We start from the raw sequence: 18,264 nt of genomic DNA, 5'->3' as shown, positions 1-18,264 counted from the left end.
CAGGCAAGCCTAGGAGGACCACAACATATCAGGCCAGGCAAGCCTAGGAGGACCACAACATATCAGGCCAGGCAAGCCTAGGAGGACCACAACATATCAGGCCAGGCAAGCCTAGGAGGACCACAACATATCAGGCCAGGCAAGCCTAGGAGGACCACAACATATCAGGCCAGGCAAGCCTAGGAGGACCACAACATATCAGGCCAGGCAAGCCTAGGAGGACCACAACATATCAGGCCAGGCAAGCCTAGGAGGACCACAACATATCAGGCCAGGCAAGCCTAGGAGGACCACAACATATCAGGCCAGGCAAGCCTAGGAGGACCACAACATATCAGGCCAGGCAAGCCTAGGAGGACCACAACATATCAGGCCAGGCAAGCCTAGGAGGACGACAACATATCAGGCCAGGCAAGCCTAGGAGGACCACAACATATCAGGCCAGGCAAGCCTAGGAGGACGACAACATATCAGGCCAGGCAAGCCTAGGAGGACCACAACATATCAGGCCAGGCAAGCCTAGGAGGACCACAACATATCAGGCCAGGCAAGCCTAGGAGGACCACAACATATCAGGCCAGGCAAGCCTAGGAGGACCACAACATATCAGGCCAGGCAAGCCTAGGAGGACGACAACATATCAGGCCAGGCAAGCCTAGGAGGACGACAACATATCAGGCCAGGCAAGCCTAGGAGGACCACAACATATCAGGCCAGGCAAGCCTAGGAGGACCACAACATATCAGGCCAGGCAAGCCTAGGAGGACCACAACATATCAGGCCAGGCAAGCCTAGGAGGACGACAACCTATCAGGCCAGGCAAGCCTAGGAGGACCACAACATATCAGGCCAGGCAAGCCTAGGAGGACGACAACCTATCAGGCCAGGCAAGCCTAGGAGGACGACAACATATCAGGCCAGGCAAGCCTAGGAGGACGACAACATATCAGGCCAGGCAAGCCTAGGAGGACGACAACATATCAGGCCAGGCAAGCCTAGGAGGACCACAACATATCAGGCCAGGCAAGCCTAGGAGGACCACAACATATCAGGCCAGGCAAGCCTAGGAGGACCACAACATATCAGGCCAGGCAAGCCTAGGAGGACCACAACATATCAGGCCAGGCAAGCCTAGGAGGACCACAACATATCAGGCCAGGCAAGCCTAGGAGGACGACAACATATCAGGCCAGGCAAGCCTAGGAGGACGACAACATATCAGGCCAGGCAAGCCTAGGAGGACGACAACATATCAGGCCAGGCAAGCCTAGGAGGACCACAACATATCTGGCCAGGAAGCAACTGTTAGAATGCCTATGAATACAATCCATAGGATGACAATGACTTCTGTCATCTGGACTAGGACCTCTGGAGATACAGGTTGTTCTACCTCCACACTTCTGTCATCTGGACTAGGACCTCTGGAGATATGGGCTGGTCTACCTCTACAGTAGACCAGTAGACCTTGTGTTAGAGTAGCCTACATTGCATAGATGGACCACAGTAATAATAAGTACCTGGTAGAGTACCTGGTAGAGTACCTGGTAGAGTACCTGGTAGAGTACCTGGTGAAGTACTTGCCACTTAGAATTAGCTTTGTACTGTAAGTGCCCTACCTTCCTAAAACAAGTACTTCAAATCTTCTAGAATCGTCCAAAAGTATTTCCTGCTGTGAAGAAAATGTATATTGATTATGACCACAATCATCTACCTGCCGCCCCATTGGACAGAGTGATACCTAGCCAGTCTAACCACTAGGCTACCTGCCGCCCCATTGGACAGAGGGATACCTAGCCAGTCTAACCACTAGGCTACCTGCCGCCCCATTGGACAGAGGGATACCTAGCCAGTCTAACCACTAGGTTACCTGCCGCCCCATTGGACAGAGGGATACCTAGCCAGTCTAACCACTAGTCAGTCTAACCACTAGGCTACCTGCCGCCCCATTGGACAGAGGGATACCTAGCCAGTCTAACCGCTAGGCTACCTGCCGCCCCATTGGACAGAGGGATACCTAGCCAGTCTAACCATTAGGCTACCTGCCGCCCCATTGGACAGAGGGATACCTAGCCAGTCTAACCACTAGGCTACCTGCCGCCCCATTGGACAGAGGGATACCTAGCCAGTCTAACCACTAGGCTACCTGCCGCCCCATTGGACTGAGGGATACCTAGCCAGTCTAACCGCTAGGCTACCTGCCGCCCCATTGGACAGAGTGATACCTAGCCAGTCTAACCACTAGGCTACCTACCACCCCATTGGACAGAGGGATACCTAGCCAGTCTAACCACTAGGCTATCTGCCGCCCCATTGGACAGAGGGATACCTAGCCAGTCTAACCACTAGGCTATCTGCCGCCCCATTGGACAGAGGGATACCTAGCCAGTCTAACTACTAGGCTACTTGCCGCCCCATTGGACAGAGGGATACCTAGCCAGTCTAACCACTAGGCTACCTGCCGCCCCATTGGACAGAGGGATACCTAGCCAGTCTAACCACTAGGCTATCTGCCGCCCCATTGGACAGAGGGATACCTAGCCAGTCTAACTACTAGGCTACTTGCCGCCCCATTGGACAGAGGGATACCTAGCCAGTCTAACCACTAGGCTACCTGCCGCCCCATTGGACAGAGGGAGGAAGAACCTCTCTCTATGGTGAGAGTTATGGAGGAAGAGGAAGAACCTCTCTATGGTGAGAGTTATGGAGGAAGAGGACGAATCTCTCTCTATGGTGAGAGTTATGGAGGAAGAGGAAGAACCTCTCTCTATGGTGAGAGTTATGGAGGAAGAACCTCTCTCTATGGTGAGAGTTATGGAGGAAGAGGAAGAACCTCTCTATGGTGAGGGTTATGGAGGAAGAGGAAGAACCTCTCTATGGTGAGAGTTATGGAGGAAGAGGAAGAACCCCTCTCTATGGTGAGAGTTATGGAGGAAGAGGAAGAACCTCTCTCTATGGTGAGAGTTATGGAGGAAGAGGAAGAACCTCTCTCTATGGTGAGAGTTATGGAGGAAGAGGAAGAACCTCTCTCTATGGTGAGAGTTATGGAGGAAGAGGAAGAACCTCTCTATGGTGAGAGTTATGGAGGAAGAACCTCTCTCTATGGTGAGAGTTATGGAGGAAGAGGAAGTACCTCTCTCTATGGTGAGAGTTATGGAGGAAGAGGAAGAACCTCTCTCTATGGTGAGAGTTATGGAGGAAGAGGAAGAACCTCTCTCTATGGTGAGAGTTATGGAGGAAGAGGGAGAACCTCTCTCTATGGTGAGAGTTATGGAGGAAGAGGAAGAACCTCTCTCTATGGTGAGAGTTATGGAGGAAGAGGAAGAACCTCTCTCTATGGTGAGAGTTATGGAGGAAGAGGAAGAACCTCTCTCTATGGTGAGAGTTATGGAGGAAGAGGAAGAACCTCTCTCTATGGTGAGAGTTATGGAGGAAGAGGAAGAACCTCTCTCTATGGTGAGAGTTATGGAGGAAGAGGAAGAACCTCTCTCTATGGTGAGAGTTATGGAGGAAGAGGAAGAACCTCTCTCTATTGTGAGAGTTATGGAGGAAGAGGAAGAACCTCTCTCTATGGTGAGAGTTATGGATGAAGAGGAAGAACCCCTCTCTATGGTGAGAGTTATGGATGAAGAGGAAGAACCCCTCTCTATGGTGAGAGTTATGGAGGAAGAGGAAGAACCTCTCTATGGTGAGAGTTATGGATGAAGAGGAAGAACCCCTCTCTATGGTGAGAGTTATGGAGGAAGAGGAAGAACCTCTCTCTATGGTGAGAGTTATGGAGGAAGAGGAGGAACCTCTCTCTATGGTGAGAGTTATGGAGGAAGAGGAAGAACCTCTCTCTATGGTGAGAGTTATGGAGGAAGAGGAAGAACCTCTCTATGGTGAGAGTTATGGAGGAAGAACCTCTCTCTATGGTGAGAGTTATGGAGGAAGAGGAAGAACCTCTCTCTATGGTGAGAGTTATGGAGGAAGAGGAAGAACCTCTCTCTATGGTGAGAGTTATGGAGGAAGAGGAAGAACCTCTCTCTATGGTGAGAGTTATGGAGGAAGAGGGAGAACCTCTCTCTATGGTGAGAGTTATGGAGGAAGAGGAAGAACCTCTCTCTATGGTGAGAGTTATGGAGGAAGAGGAAGAACCTCTCTCTATGGTGAGAGTTATGGAGGAAGAGGAAGAACCTCTCTATGGTGATTTATGGAGGAAGAGGAGAGGAAGAACCTCTCTCTATGGTGAGAGTTATGGAGGAAGAGGAAGAACCTCTCTCTATGGTGAGAGTTATGGAGGAAGAGGAAGAACCTCTATGGTGAGAGTTATGGAGGAAGAGGAAGGACCTCTCTCTATGGTGAGAGTTATGGAGGAAGAGGAAGAACCTCTATGGTGAGAGTTATGGAGGAAGAGGAAGGACCTCTCTCTATGGTGAGAGTTATGGAGGAAGAGGAAGAACCTCTATGGTGAGAGTTATGGAGGAAGAGGGAGAACCTCTCTATGGTGAGAGTTATGGAGGAAGAGGGAGAACCTCTCTATGGTGAGAGTGATGGAGGAAGAGGAAGAATCTCTCTCTATGGTGAGAGTTATGGAGGAAGAGGGAGAACCTCTCTCTATGGTGAGAGTTATGGAGGAAGAGGAAGAACCTCTATGGTGAGAGTTATGGAGGAAGAGGGAGAACCTCTCTATGGTGAGAGTTATGGAGGAAGAGGAAGAACCTCTCTATGGTGAGAGTTACGGAGGAAGAGGAAGAACCTCTCTCTATGGTGAGAGTTATGGAGGAAGAGGGAGAACCTCTCTCTATGGTGAGAGTTATGGAGGAAGAGGAAGAACCTCTCTATGGTGAGAGTTATGGAGGAAGAGGGAGAACCTCTCTATGGTGAGAGTTATGGAGGAAGAGGAAGAACCTCTCTCTATGGTGAGAGTTATGGAGGAAGAACCTCTCTCTATGGTGAGAGTTACGGAGGAATTTCTCCAAAGCTCAGTGGTCCGGAGTCTGCACAACACTGCCAGGACTTAGGCTCAGTGGTCTGGAGTCTGCACAACACTGCCAGGACTTAGGCTCAGTGGTCTGGAGTCTGCACAACACTGCCAGGACCTAGGCTCAGTGGTCCGGAGTCTGCACAACACTGCCAGGACTTAGGCTCAAGGGAGACACTCAAGATTTTTAATCCTCTATCTCTTGACACATTGATGAAAATAGTTATGGCCTCTAAACCTTCAAGCTGCATAACTGGACCCTATTCCAACTAAACTACTGAAAGAGCTGCTGCCTGTGCTCGGCCCTCCTATGTTGAACATAATAAAAGCCAAACCTTGACCCAGAAAATATTTTCAAAACTAAAAAAATCTCCCATTCGTTAGAAAAAGCTGTTGCGTAGCAACTCACTGCCTTCCTGAAGACAAACAATGTATACGAAACGCTTCAGTCTGGTTTTAGACCCCATCATAGCACTGAGATTGCACTTGTGAAGGTGGTAAATTACCTTTTAATGGTGTCAGACCGAGGCTCTGCATCTGTCCTCGTGCTCCTAGACCTTAGTGCGGCTTTTGATACCATTCACCACATTCTTTTGTAGAGATTGGAAACCCAAATTGGTCTACACGGACAAGTTCTGGCCTGGTTTAGATCTTATCTGTCGGAAAGATATCAGTTTGTCTCTGTGAATGGTTTGTCTTCTGACAAATCAACTGTACATTTCGGTGTTCCTCAAGATTCCGTTTTAGGACCACTATGGTTTTCACAACATATTTTACCTCTTGGTGATGTCATTAGGAAACATAATGTTTACGATACACAGCTGTACATTTCGATGAAACATGGTGAAGGCCAAAAATGTCCCTCTTTGGGAGCCTGTGTTTCAGACATAAGTAAGTGGAAGGGCTTTGAGTACTTTTAAACTCGGACAAAACAGAGATGCTTGTTCTAGGTCCGGAGAAACAAAGAGATCTTCTGTTGGATCTGGCAATTAATCTTGATGGTTGTACAGTCGTCTCAAATAAAACTGTGAAGGACCTCGGCGTTACTCTGGACCCTGATCTCTCTTTTAACAAACATATCAAGACTGTTTCAAGGACAGCTTTTTTCCATCTTATGTAACATTGCAAAAATCAGAAACTTTCTGTCCAAAAAGTATGCATGAAAATGAATCCATGCTTTTGTCACTTCTAGGTTAGACTACTGCAATGCCCTACTTTCCGGCTAAAGCACTAAATAAACTTCAGTTAGTGCTAAACACGGCTGCTAGAATCTTGACTAGAACCCAAAACTTTGATCACATTCCTCCAGTGCTAGCCTCTCTACACTGGCTTCCTGTTAAGGCAAGGGCTGATTTCAAGGTTTTACTGCTAACTTACAAAGCATTACATGGGCTTGCTCCTACCTATCTTACCGATTTGGTCCTGTCGTACATACCTACACGTACGCTACGGTCACAAGACGCAGGCCTCCTTATTGTCCCTAGAATTTCTAAGCAAACAGCTGGAGGCAGGGCTTTCTCCTATAGATCTCCATTTTTATGGAACGGTCTGCCTACCCATGTGAGAGACGCAGACTCGGTCTCAACCTTTAAGTCTTTACTGAAGACTTATCTCTTCAGTAGGTCCTATGATTGAGTGTAGTCTGGCCCAGGAGTGTGAAGGTGAACGGAAAGGCTCTGAAGCAACGAACCGCCCTTGCTGTCTCTGCCTGGCCAGTTCCCCTCTCTCCACTGGGATTCTCTGCCTCAAACCCTATTACAGGGGCTGAGTCACTGGCTTACTGGTGCTCTTTCATGCCGTCCCTAGGAGGGGAACTTGAGTTTGTGACGTGATCTTCCTGTCCGGGTTGACGCCCCCCTCGGGTTCTTGCCGTGGCGGAGATCTTTGTGGGCTATACTCGGCCTTGTCTCAGGGTAGTAAGTTGGTGGTTGAAGATATCCCTCTAGTGGTGTGGAGGCTGTGCTTTGGCAAAGTGTGTGGGGTTATATCCTGCCTGTTTGGCCCTGTCCGGGGGTATAGTCGGATGGGGCCACAGTGTGTCCCGGCCCCTCCTGTCTCAGCCTCCAGTATTTATGCTGCAATAGTTTATGTGTCGGGGGGCTAGGGTCAGTCTGTTATATCTGGAGTATTTCTCCTGTCTTCTCCAGTGTCCTGTGTGAATTTAAGTATGCTCCCTCTAATTCTCTCTCTCTTTCTCTTCTCTCGAAGGACCTGAGCCCTAGGACCATGCCTCAGGACTACCTGATTCCCCCCAGAAATGTCCGGGAACTTGCAGGTGCCTTGGTGGAAGAGTGGGGTAACATCTCACAGCAAGAACTGGCAAATCTGGTGCAGTCCACGACGAGGAGATGCACTGCAGTACTTAATGCAGCTGGTGGCCACACCAGATACTGACTTACTTTTGATTTTGACCCCCCCTTTGTTCAGGGACACATTATTCCATCTCTGTTAGTCACATGTCTGTGGAACTTGTTCAGTTTATGTCTAAGATGTTGAATCTTGTTATGTTCATACAAATATTTACAGATGTTAAGTTTGCTGAAGATAAACGCAGTTGACAGTGAGAGGACGTTTCTTTTTTTGCTGAGTTTATAACAGCCTGATGATGAGACTACAAACCGTAAAACTCCATGCACATATCTGTATTGGTTTGAAGCCAAACCAACAGTCAGTCAGTATAAACCGCTCCTGTGTTTAGCCTACAGACAGACATCTCTCCTCCTACTCTTTGCGTTGAGACACACAGAGAGAGAGAGAGAGAGAGACATAAAGAGAGAGAGAGCGACATAAAGAGAGAGAGAGAGAGAGAGAGAGAGAGAGAGAGAGACATATAAAGAGAGAGAGAGAGAGAGATGCCAATGTATGACCATATTAGAGAGACATATTTCCCTCAGATTACACAGATCCACAAAGAATTCGAAAACAAATCCAATTTTGATAAACTCCCATATCTACTGGGTGAAATTCCACAGTGTGCCATCACAGCAGCAAGATTTGTGACCTGTTGCCACAAGAAAAGGGCAACCAGTGAAGAACAAACACCATTGTAAATACAACCCATATTTATGTTTATTTATTTTAACTTGTGTGCTTTAACCATTTGTACATTGTTACAACACTGTATATATATAATATGACATTTGTCATGTCTTTATTGTTTTGAAACTTCTGTATGTGTAATGTTTACTGTTAATTTTTATTGTTTATTTCACTTTTGTATATTATCTACCTCACTTGCTTTGGCAATGTTAACACATGTTTCCCATGCCAATAAAGCCCCTTGAATTGAATTGAATTGAATTGAGAGAGAGACAGAGAGAGAGACAGAGACAGAGAGCGAGAGCGAGAGCGAGAGCGAGAGCGAGAGCGAGAGCGAGAGACAGAGACAGAGACAGAGACAGAGACAGAGACAGAGACACAGAGAGACAGAGAGACAGAGAGACAGAGAGACAGAGAGACAGAGAGACAGAGAGACAGAGAGACAGACAGAGAGAGAGAGAGAGAGAGAGAGAGAGAGAGAGAGAGAGAGAGAGAGAGAGAGAGAGAGAGAGAGAGAGAGAGAGAGACAGAGGAGGCAGACATTCTGTTCAGGAGTGATGCTGCAGGATCAGCCCAGGGCTGCTATCTATTAGGGCAGAGGAGGGGCTGCTATATAAGGTAGCAATTGTCATTATGTTAGATAATGCAGCCAATCAAATGACAGAAATTTTGCTTACAGCACTAAGCAAGCAAACAGACGTGGTCACCAGCTCCCACATCACAGCCTAGATGGACTGGCATCACAGCCTAGACGGACTGGCATCACAGCCTAGATGGACTGGCATCACAGCCTAGATGGACTGGCATCACAGCCTAGACGGACTGGCATCACAGCCTAGACGGACTGGCATCACAGCCTAGATGGACTGGCATCACAGCCTAGATGGACTGGCATCACAGCCTAGATGGACTGGCATCACAGCCTAGATGTAGATTAAACAAACACACACTGACCAGGTAGACAGCATCGTTGAAACACCTTTGCAGTAGTAGACTATCAACAAATGAATATATAATTATCCTATTCATCACCACAACTACCTCCCGCCCCTCACTGTCAAGCCCATCTCACGGCATGCAGCTGACTGCAGTGGCGAATCGATAGGATAGAGCAGAAGTGTTACAAACTCAGTGTTTAGCATAGGGCTCAATAACGGCTATTCCATAGATATTAGCTACTACCTTTGTCCACAATTCAATCCGTGACATCTAATCATTGTTTTTCTCTATTTGTACTATTTCAGCACCTCGGCATCCGTAGGCTACTTTCACAGTAAAAACCAAGCTCGGGCGCTCCATCCTTTGACACCCACGATGCGACTTCCAGATGGCACTGTAGATGATGCGACATCGTCATGACGAATCACGTTCACCATTTGTCAAGATCCCCGTGAACTTAAAAGTCAAATTAATTATAAATAACGACATGACACATAAAGCTGTCAATTGTAGTCTCTGCGCTCAGCGCGGCGCAGCAGCTTGCGGTAAACTCTGCGCCAACAGCCAGAACCGAACCGGAGGATTCTAACGCGATGCAGACAAGTCAACAACCGAACCAACAGCAGTATCAAACCCGACATATTACAACAGTGTAATCGTTTAGAAATGCACTTACGGTTCGTAGGAACTGTCTTTCATCTTCTCCGGCTTCTCCCGCATCAGCCATAGTTGCCGTCCGCGACAGAGACCCGACAGAGCTGAACGGAGTATCCGTGTGGAGGCGACAGAAGGCAGCACCGGCGATGCTGCTGACCGGAGCTGGAGAATAACCCAGTGTGTGTTGCCTCGCTCTCATTGGACGGGTTACATGTTCAAAACGGGGAGGAGTTGTGCAGGTGTGTGTGAGCCGAGACTTGAAGATGATCACTGTGCCCCCTCTTCCGGTATCATTTCAAAACAGATGGTGCAGCAACGTGAACGGGATGAAGGAAGATACCACACTACTGTTATTGAAGAACGGCGTACTACACCGACGGTGGTAGTGGATTCTGGTTGATTGAGTCATTCAAATTCGTTAAGATATGATTAGCTTGCGGTATGTCAGGAATGTTGCTGTTTTATCACGGGAGGCATATCCCGATCAACTAACTAATCAATCAATATGTCAATACAAGGCCAGACAATATAGTATATGAACTGTTTATCGTGGTGTAGCTAGTGTTGTTTTGTAATCGTATAATACAGCAGACAAGAGAGAGCGACATACTGAGCAAATTATTTTATACGAAATGAATATGGTTCCAGATCAAACATTGTAATGTCAGAACATTCATAAAATAAAAAAATCAATACTTATTTTCAGAAATAGTGGACACCTCCAGGATAACATTGCAAATGACAATGATAACTGGTCAGTCACTAGTTTTTGGCACATTTCTTTAAGACAAATTGTGAAATCATTAAAATCCGTAATTTACAATAACCATTCCTAAAAACATGTACCTTTTTAGAGGTTTAGACATTAATACGGCATGTCAAGTAAGTGTACACTTTGTGATGAAGACCATGTTTACTAATTGTAAAACAAGTCGTATCTAATTAGCATAAATACAATCTCAAATGAAAACTGATGAGGAAATCTTCTAGAACCTAATATGTCCCTAATGAACAAATCAAACTCTGAAATTTAACCATACGTATCTGTTAATGATTAAAATCTAAGATTGTGATTGCCAGAAAAAAAGTATAAATGACATTGGCAACAGGTTCACGTGAAGTGTACGTTTAAAAATAAAATCTGGCCCTTTAAGCAGGGGTCTAGAAGGGATGCAGATTTTTTCAGAATTTACTTTTCTTAGCAGGTTAGGAGAATTAGGTTAAGCTTAGGAGAATTAACGTAGCAGGTTAGGAGAATTAACATAGCAGGTTAGGATAATTAGGTTAAGATTAGGAGAATTAACATAGCAGGTTAGGATAATTAGGTTAAGATTAGGAGAATTAACGTAGCAGGTTAGGAGAATTAACATAGCAGGTTAGGAGAATTAACATAGCAGGTTAGGATAATTAACATAGCAGGTTAGGAGAATTAACATAGCAGGTTAGGAGAATTAACATAGCAGGTTAGGAGAATTAACATAGCAGGTTAAGATAATTAGGTTAAGATTAGGAGAATTAACATAGCAGGTTAGGAGAATTAGGTTAAGATTAGGAGAATTAACATAGCAGGTTAGGAGAATTAACATAGCAGGTTAGGAGAATTAGGTTAAGATTAGGAGAATTAACATAGCAGGTTAGGAGAATTAACATAGCAGGTTTGGGAGAATTAACGTAGCAGGTTTGGGAGAATTAACGTAGCAGGTTTGGGAGAATTAACGTAGCAGGTTAGGGAGAATTAACGTAGCAGGTTAGGGAGAATTAACGTAGCAGGTTAGGGAGAATTAACGTAGCAGGTTTGGGAGAATTAACGTAGCAGGTTTGGGAGAATTAACGTAGCAGGTTAGGGAGAATTAACGTAGCAGGTTTGGGAGAATTAACGTAGCAGGTTAGGGGGAATTAACGTAGCAGGTTTGGGAGAATTAACGTAGCAGGTTTGGGAGAATTAACGTAGCAGGTTTGGGAGAATTAACGTAGCAGGTTAGGGAGAATTAACGTAGCAGGTTTGGGAGAATTAACGTAGCAGGTTAGGGAGAATTAACGTAGCAGGTTTGGGAGAATTAACGTAGCAGGTTTGGGAGAATTAACGTAGCAGGTTAGGATAATTGGGTTAAGGTTGGGAAAGGGGTTAGAATTTGACAAAAGCTGTATCCCATCTAGACATGACCATTGAGCAGCGCCTCTGTTTTCTAGGTAGTGGTTGTGGATGCAGAAGTGTCGTAGCCCAGGATTGGTTGAAGTATCACTGTTAGTCAGTGTCGTAGCCCAGGATTGGTTGAAGTATCACTGTCAGTCAGTGTCGTAGCCCAGGATTGGTTGAAGTATCACTGTTAGTCAGTGTCGTAGCCCAGGATTGGTTGAAGTATCACTGTCAGTCAGTGTCGTAGCCCAGGATTGGTTGAAGTATCACTGTTAGTCAGTGTCGTAGCCCAGGATTGGTTGAAGTATCACTGTCAGTCAGTGTCGTAGCCCAGGATTGGTTGAAGTATCACTGTTAGTCAGTGTCGTAGCCCAGGATTGGTTGAAGTATCACTGTCAGTCAGTGTCGTAGCCCAGGATTGGCCCCAGCCAGCGTTCCACCTCTGACACTGGCATCTCTTTCCTCCCAGCATAGTCCTCCACCTGTGGTAACATGACAAACCACACATTAACATAATGTCATGACATACCACACATTAACATAATGTCATGACATACCACACATTAACATAATGTCATGACATACCACACATTAACATAATGTCATGACATACCACACATTAACATAATGTCATGACATACCACACATTAACATAATGTCATGACATACCACACATTAACATAATGACATACCACACATTACCACCATTAACATAATGTCATGACATACCACACATTAACATAATGTCATGACATACCACACATTAACATAATGTCATGACATACCACACATTAACATACCACACATTAACATAATGTCATGACAAACCACACATTAACATAATGTCATGACATACCACACATTAACATAATGTCAAGACATACCACATATTAACATAATGTCAAGACATACCACACATTAACATAATGTGATGACATACCACACATTACCACCATTAACATAATGTCAAGACATACCAGACATTAACATAATGTCATGACATACCACACATTAACATAATGACATTACAAACCACACATTAACATAATGTCATGACATACCACACATTAACATAATGACATTACAAACCATACATTAACATAATGTCAAGACATACCACACATTAACATAATGACATTACAAACCACACATTAACATAATGCCATTACATACCACCCATTAGCATAATGTCATGACATACCAGACATTAGCATAATGTCATGACATACCACACATTAATATAATGTCATGACATACCAGACATTAACATAATGACATGACATACCAGACATTAGTATAATGTCATGACATACCACACATTAACATAATGACATGACATACCAGACATTAGTATAATGTCATGACATACCACACATTAACATAATGTCATGACATACCACACATTAGTATAATGTCATGACATACCACACATTAACATAATGTCATGACATACCACACATTAACATAATGTCATGACATACCACACATTAGTATAATGTCATGACATACCACACATTAGTATAATGTCATGACATACCACACATTAACATAATGTCATGACATACCACACATTAACATAATGACATGACATACCACACATTAGTATAATGTCATGACATACCACACATTAACATAATGTCATGACATACCACACATTAGTATAATGTCATGACATACCACACATTAACATAATGTCATGACATACCACACATTAACATAATGTCATGACATACCACACATTAACATAATGACATGACATACCACACATTAGTATAATGTCATGACATACCACACATTAACATAATGTCATGACATACCAGACATTAGTATAATGTCATGACATACCACACATTAACATAATGTCATGACATACCAGACATTAGTATAATGTCATGACATACCAGACATTAGTATAATGTCATGACATACCAGACATTAGTATAATGTCATGACATACCAAGTAGGTGATGAGACCAGACGTGCCGAACTTGAACAATGTTTATGAGTACCACTTTATCGTGGCGGTGGCATCCCTCACGACGGCGGGTAAGCCACACCCACACTGCTCAAATAAACCTATTCTAGTCTAACGATGATGATGGCAGAAGCCTCTGTATGAATGGAGGTATATAGACTGATGGGTACTTGGTGATGGCTGTCAGTTAAGAACACAGTTTTATTTACAATGACGGCCTACCGGGGAACAGTGGGTTAACTGCCTTGTTCAAGTGCAGAACGACAGATTTTTACCTTGTCAGCTCGGGGATTTGATCCAGCAACCTTTCGGTTAGCGGCCCAACGCTCTAACCACTAGGCTACCTGCCGCCCCAAGTACTGCCGCCCCAAGTACTGCCGCCCCATGTACTGCCGCCCCATGTACACGAGCGCATTGCGAACATTTTGGACAGTTTCTGACCTAAACTACCATCAAAAATGCTACTCAGTTTGCTGCACAAAACATATATTAGACAGTAAGGCTCCTGATTCAGGAGGGGATTCTCTCCTGTTACTCGGCCAATGCTTGATTTGGGAAGAAGCTAACCACTTAGCTAGATAGCTAACGTGCTACTAAATTAGCAAAACAAATATACAACTGCAGAGCTTTTAGACAGGATTCGAACCGGCGACTGTAGTGACGCCTCTTGCACTGAGGATGCAGTGCCTTAGACCGCTGCGCCACTCGGGAGCCCAAGTGTCAGTCAGTTAGGTTTGAAAACATCGCCCTCTTGTGGTGGGCTGTTAATCAGTTACATTAAACCCCCTTGTGGTGGACTGTTAATCAGTTACATTAAACCCCCTTGTGGTGGGCTGTTAATCAGTTACATTAAACCCCCTTGTGGTGGACTGTTAATCAGTTACATTAAACCCCCTTGTGGTGGGCTGTTAATCAGTTACATTAAACCCCTTGTGGTGGGCTGTTAATCAGTTACATTAAACCCCTTGTGGTGGACTGTTAATCAGTTACATTAAACCCCTTGTGGTGGGCTGTTAATCAGTTACATTAAACCCCCTTGTGGTGGACTGTTAATCAGTTACATTAAACCCCCTTGTGGTGGACTGTTAATCAGTTACATTAAACCCCCTTGTGGTGGGCTGTTAATCAGTTACATTAAACCCCTTGTGGTGGGCTGTTAATCAGTTACATTAAACCCCTTGTGGTGGACTGTTAATCAGTTACATTAAACCCCTTGTGGTGGGCTGTTAATCAGTTACATTAAACCCCCTTGTGGTGGACTGTTAATCAGTTACATCGCCCCCTTGTGGTGGGCTGTTAATCAGTTACATCGCCCCCTTGTGGTGGGCTGTTAATCAGTTACATTAAACCCCCTTGTGGTGGACTGTTAATCAGTTACATTAAACCCCCTTGTGGTGGACTGTTAATCAGTTACATTAAACCCCCTTGTGGTGGGCTGTTAATCAGTTACATTAAACCCCCTTGTGGTGGACTGTTAATCAGTTACATTAAACCCCTTGTGGTGGACTGTTAATCAGTTACATTAAACCCCCTTGTGGTGGGCTGTTAATCAGTTACATTAAACCCCCTTGTGGTGGACTGTTAATCAGTTACATTAAACCCCCTTGTGGTGGGCTGTTAATCAGTTACATTAAACCCCCTTGTGGTGGGCTGTTAATCAGTTACATTAAACCCCCTTGTGGTGGACTGTTAATCAGTTACATTAAACCCCCTTGTGGTGGACTGTTAATCAGTTACATTAAACCTCTAAATGAATCCCATCTGAGCCTGTTTCAGTACCTGCTCTCTGGTGATCTTTCCCACTGCGAAGTAGGTGGCTTTAGGGTTCGAGAAGTACAGCCCAGAGACAGCAGCTGCTGGGGTCATGGCCAGAGACTCAGTCAACTTGATACCTGGAAAAACACCAGAGACTCAGTCAACTTGATACCTGGAAAAACACCAGAGACTCAGTCAACTTGATACCTGGAAAAACACCAGAGACTCAGTCAACTTGATACCTGGAAAAACACCAGAGACTCAGTCAACTTGATACCTGGAAAAACACCAGAGACTCAGTCAACTTGATACCTGGGAAAAACACCAGAGACTCAGTCAACTTGATACCTGGGAAAAACACCAGAGACTCAGTCAACTTGATACCTGGAAAAACACCAGAGACTCAGTCAACTAGATACCTGGAAAAACACCAGAGACTCAGTCAACTTGATACCTGGAAAAACACCAGAGACTCAGTCAACTTGATACCTGGAAAAACACCAGAGACTCAGTCAACTTGATACCTGGAAAAACACCAGAGACTCAGTCAACTTGATACCTGGAAAAAACACCAGAGACTCAGTCAACTTGATACCTGGAAAAACACCAGAGACTCAGTCAACTAGATACCTGGAAAAACACCAGAGACTCAGTCAACTTGATACCTGGAAAAAACACCAGACATCATCATCGTCAAAAAACCTCATTTAGAGACTTCCTCAAGCGGCTGGGATTTTGGGGGGTAGTTATCAGTCATAAAAGCCAACCAACACAGAAAGAAGTCTACGATGCAGAAACTACTCTACACCACCCCCCCCCCCCATCTCAATTAGACCTTCATCTGCACTGATAGGAGAAGACTGGACAGGTGGAAAACAATATGGCTGGAAGCTCCTCATGAGGTTGTCTTTCACCTGGTCAGTTGTTTCAGATCAGTTCAGATGAAAAGGAGAGGAGGTGGTGAGAGAAAGAGCCTTTACCCGTCTTGTCCTCCACCTCGCCCAGCGTCCACATGGCGGTCTTCTCAGTGTGGTCAGGCTGGGAGGGGTATCCCGCGGCCGGCCTGATGCCCTCGTAACGGATCCTGTGCATGTCCTCAGTCGGGAGGTTTTCCTCCACGCTATAGGCCCACAGCTCCCGACGCACCCTGGCGTGGAGCTCCTCGGCAAACGCCTGGCGGGCGGGAGACGTACAGACCTTTAGCTTCTCACGGACTCTCACTGTTCACCTGGCCTTTTAGTGGCTTCCTATTGGCCTGTAGTTAGTCTGTCAGGTACGGCTTCCTATTGGGCTGTAGTGATCAGTCTGTCATGTATGGCTTCCTATTGGCCTGTAGTTATCAGTCTGTTATGTATGGCTTCCTATTGGCCTGTAGTTATCAGTCTGTCATGTATGGCTTCCTATTAGCCTGTAGTTAGTCTGTCAGGTATGGCTTCCTATTGGCCTGTAGTTAGTCTGTCAGGTACGGCTTCCTATTGGCCTGTAGTTATCAGTCTGTCAGGTACGGCTTCCTATTGGCCTGTAGTTATCAGTCATGTACGGCTTCCTATTGGCCTGTAGTTATCAGTCTGTCATGTATGGCTTCCTGTTGGCCTGTAGTGATCAGTCTGTCATGTACGGCTTCCTATTGGCCTGTAGTGATCAGTCTGTCATGTACGGCTTCCTATTGGCCTGTAGTTATCAGTCTGTCATGTACGGCTTCCTATTGGCCTGTAGTGATCAGTCTGTCATGTACGGCTTCCTATTGGCCTGTAGTTATCAGTCTGGCATGTACGGCTTCCTATTGGCCTGTAGTTATCAGTCTGTCATGTATGGCTTCCTATTGGCCTGTAGTTATCAGTCTGTCATGTACGGCTTCCTATTGGCCTGTAGTGATCAGTCTGTCATGTATGGCTTCCTATTGGCCTGTAGTGATCAGTCTGTCATGTATGGCTTCCTATTGGCCTGTAGTTATCAGTCTGTCATGTACGGCTTCCTATTGGCCTGTAGTTATCAGTCTGTCATGTACGGCTTCCTATTGGCCTGTAGTTATCAGTCTGTCATGTACGGCTTCCTATTGGCCTGTAGTTATCAGTCTGTCATGTACGGCTTCCTATTGGCCTGTAGTGATCAGTCTGTCATGTACGGCTTCCTATTGGCCTGTAGTTATCAGTCTGTCATGTACGGCTTCCTATTGGCCTGTAGTTATCAGTCTGTCATGTACGGCTTCCTATTGGCCTGTAGTTATCAGTCTGTCACGTACGGCTTCCTATTGGCCTGTAGTGATCAGTCTGGCATGTACGGCTTCCTATTGGCCTGTAGTTATCAGTCTGTCATGTATGGCTTCCTATTGGCCTGTAGTTATCAGTCTGTCATGTACGGCTTCCTATTGGCCTGTAGTTATCAGTCTGTCATGTACGGCTTCCTATTGGTGTCAGTATAGTAACACTAGAGTCCATACCTCAGCCAGGCGGTCAGTATAGTAACACTAGAGTCCATACCTCAGCTAGACGTCAGTATAGTAACACTAGAGTCCATACCTCAGCTAGACGTCAGTATAGTAACACTAGAGTCCATACCTCAGCTAGACGGTCAGTATAGTAACACTAGAGTCCATACCTCAGCTAGACGTCAGTATAGTAACACTAGAGTCCATACCTCAGCTAGACGGTCAGTATAGTAACACTAGAGTCCATACCTCAGCTAGACGTCAGTATAGTAACACTAGAGTCCATACCTCAGCTAGGTGTCAGTATAGTAACACTAGAGTCCATACCTCAGCTAGACGTCAGTATAGTAACACTAGAGTCCATACCTCAGCTA

At 45.4% G+C, this 18,264-nt stretch overlaps 2 protein-coding genes across 6 annotated transcripts in view; both read right to left on the bottom strand.

Moving 5' to 3' along the window:
- LOC139569895 (ryanodine receptor 2-like) overlaps nucleotides 1–10,015 on the bottom strand; it is a 129,371-nt gene extending 119,356 nt beyond the window's left edge. The window contains exon 1 of the mRNA XM_071391219.1: nucleotides 9,615–10,015. Within this exon, the coding sequence (XP_071247320.1) occupies nucleotides 9,615–9,794 (180 nt within the window). The 5' untranslated portion in view covers nucleotides 9,795–10,015. The remainder of the gene's footprint in view (nucleotides 1–9,614) is intronic.
- A 187-nt stretch (nucleotides 10,016–10,202) lies between these two features.
- mtr (5-methyltetrahydrofolate-homocysteine methyltransferase) overlaps nucleotides 10,203–18,264 on the bottom strand; it is a 61,402-nt gene continuing 53,340 nt past the window's right edge. For 4 of the 5 annotated variants that reach the window (XM_071394722.1, XM_071394723.1, XM_071394726.1 and 1 more), the window contains 3 exons: nucleotides 16,443–16,635; nucleotides 15,487–15,599; nucleotides 10,203–12,214 (listed from right to left, as the gene is read on the bottom strand). In XM_071394722.1, coding sequence (XP_071250823.1) covers nucleotides 12,128–12,214; nucleotides 15,487–15,599; nucleotides 16,443–16,635 — 393 coding nt within the window. In that variant the 3' untranslated portion in view covers nucleotides 10,203–12,127. Of the gene's footprint in view, nucleotides 12,215–15,486; nucleotides 15,600–16,052; nucleotides 16,128–16,442; nucleotides 16,636–18,264 lie in introns of those variants that run through there. The other variant, XM_071394725.1, reaches the window with a different exon arrangement.

This window comes from Salvelinus alpinus, chromosome 3, assembly GCF_045679555.1.
Source record: "Salvelinus alpinus chromosome 3, SLU_Salpinus.1, whole genome shotgun sequence".
Taxonomy (NCBI): Eukaryota; Metazoa; Chordata; class Actinopteri; order Salmoniformes; family Salmonidae; genus Salvelinus; species Salvelinus alpinus.
Note: the sequence above shows the minus strand (reverse complement) of the source record. Positions and strands in the feature narration are given on the sequence as shown.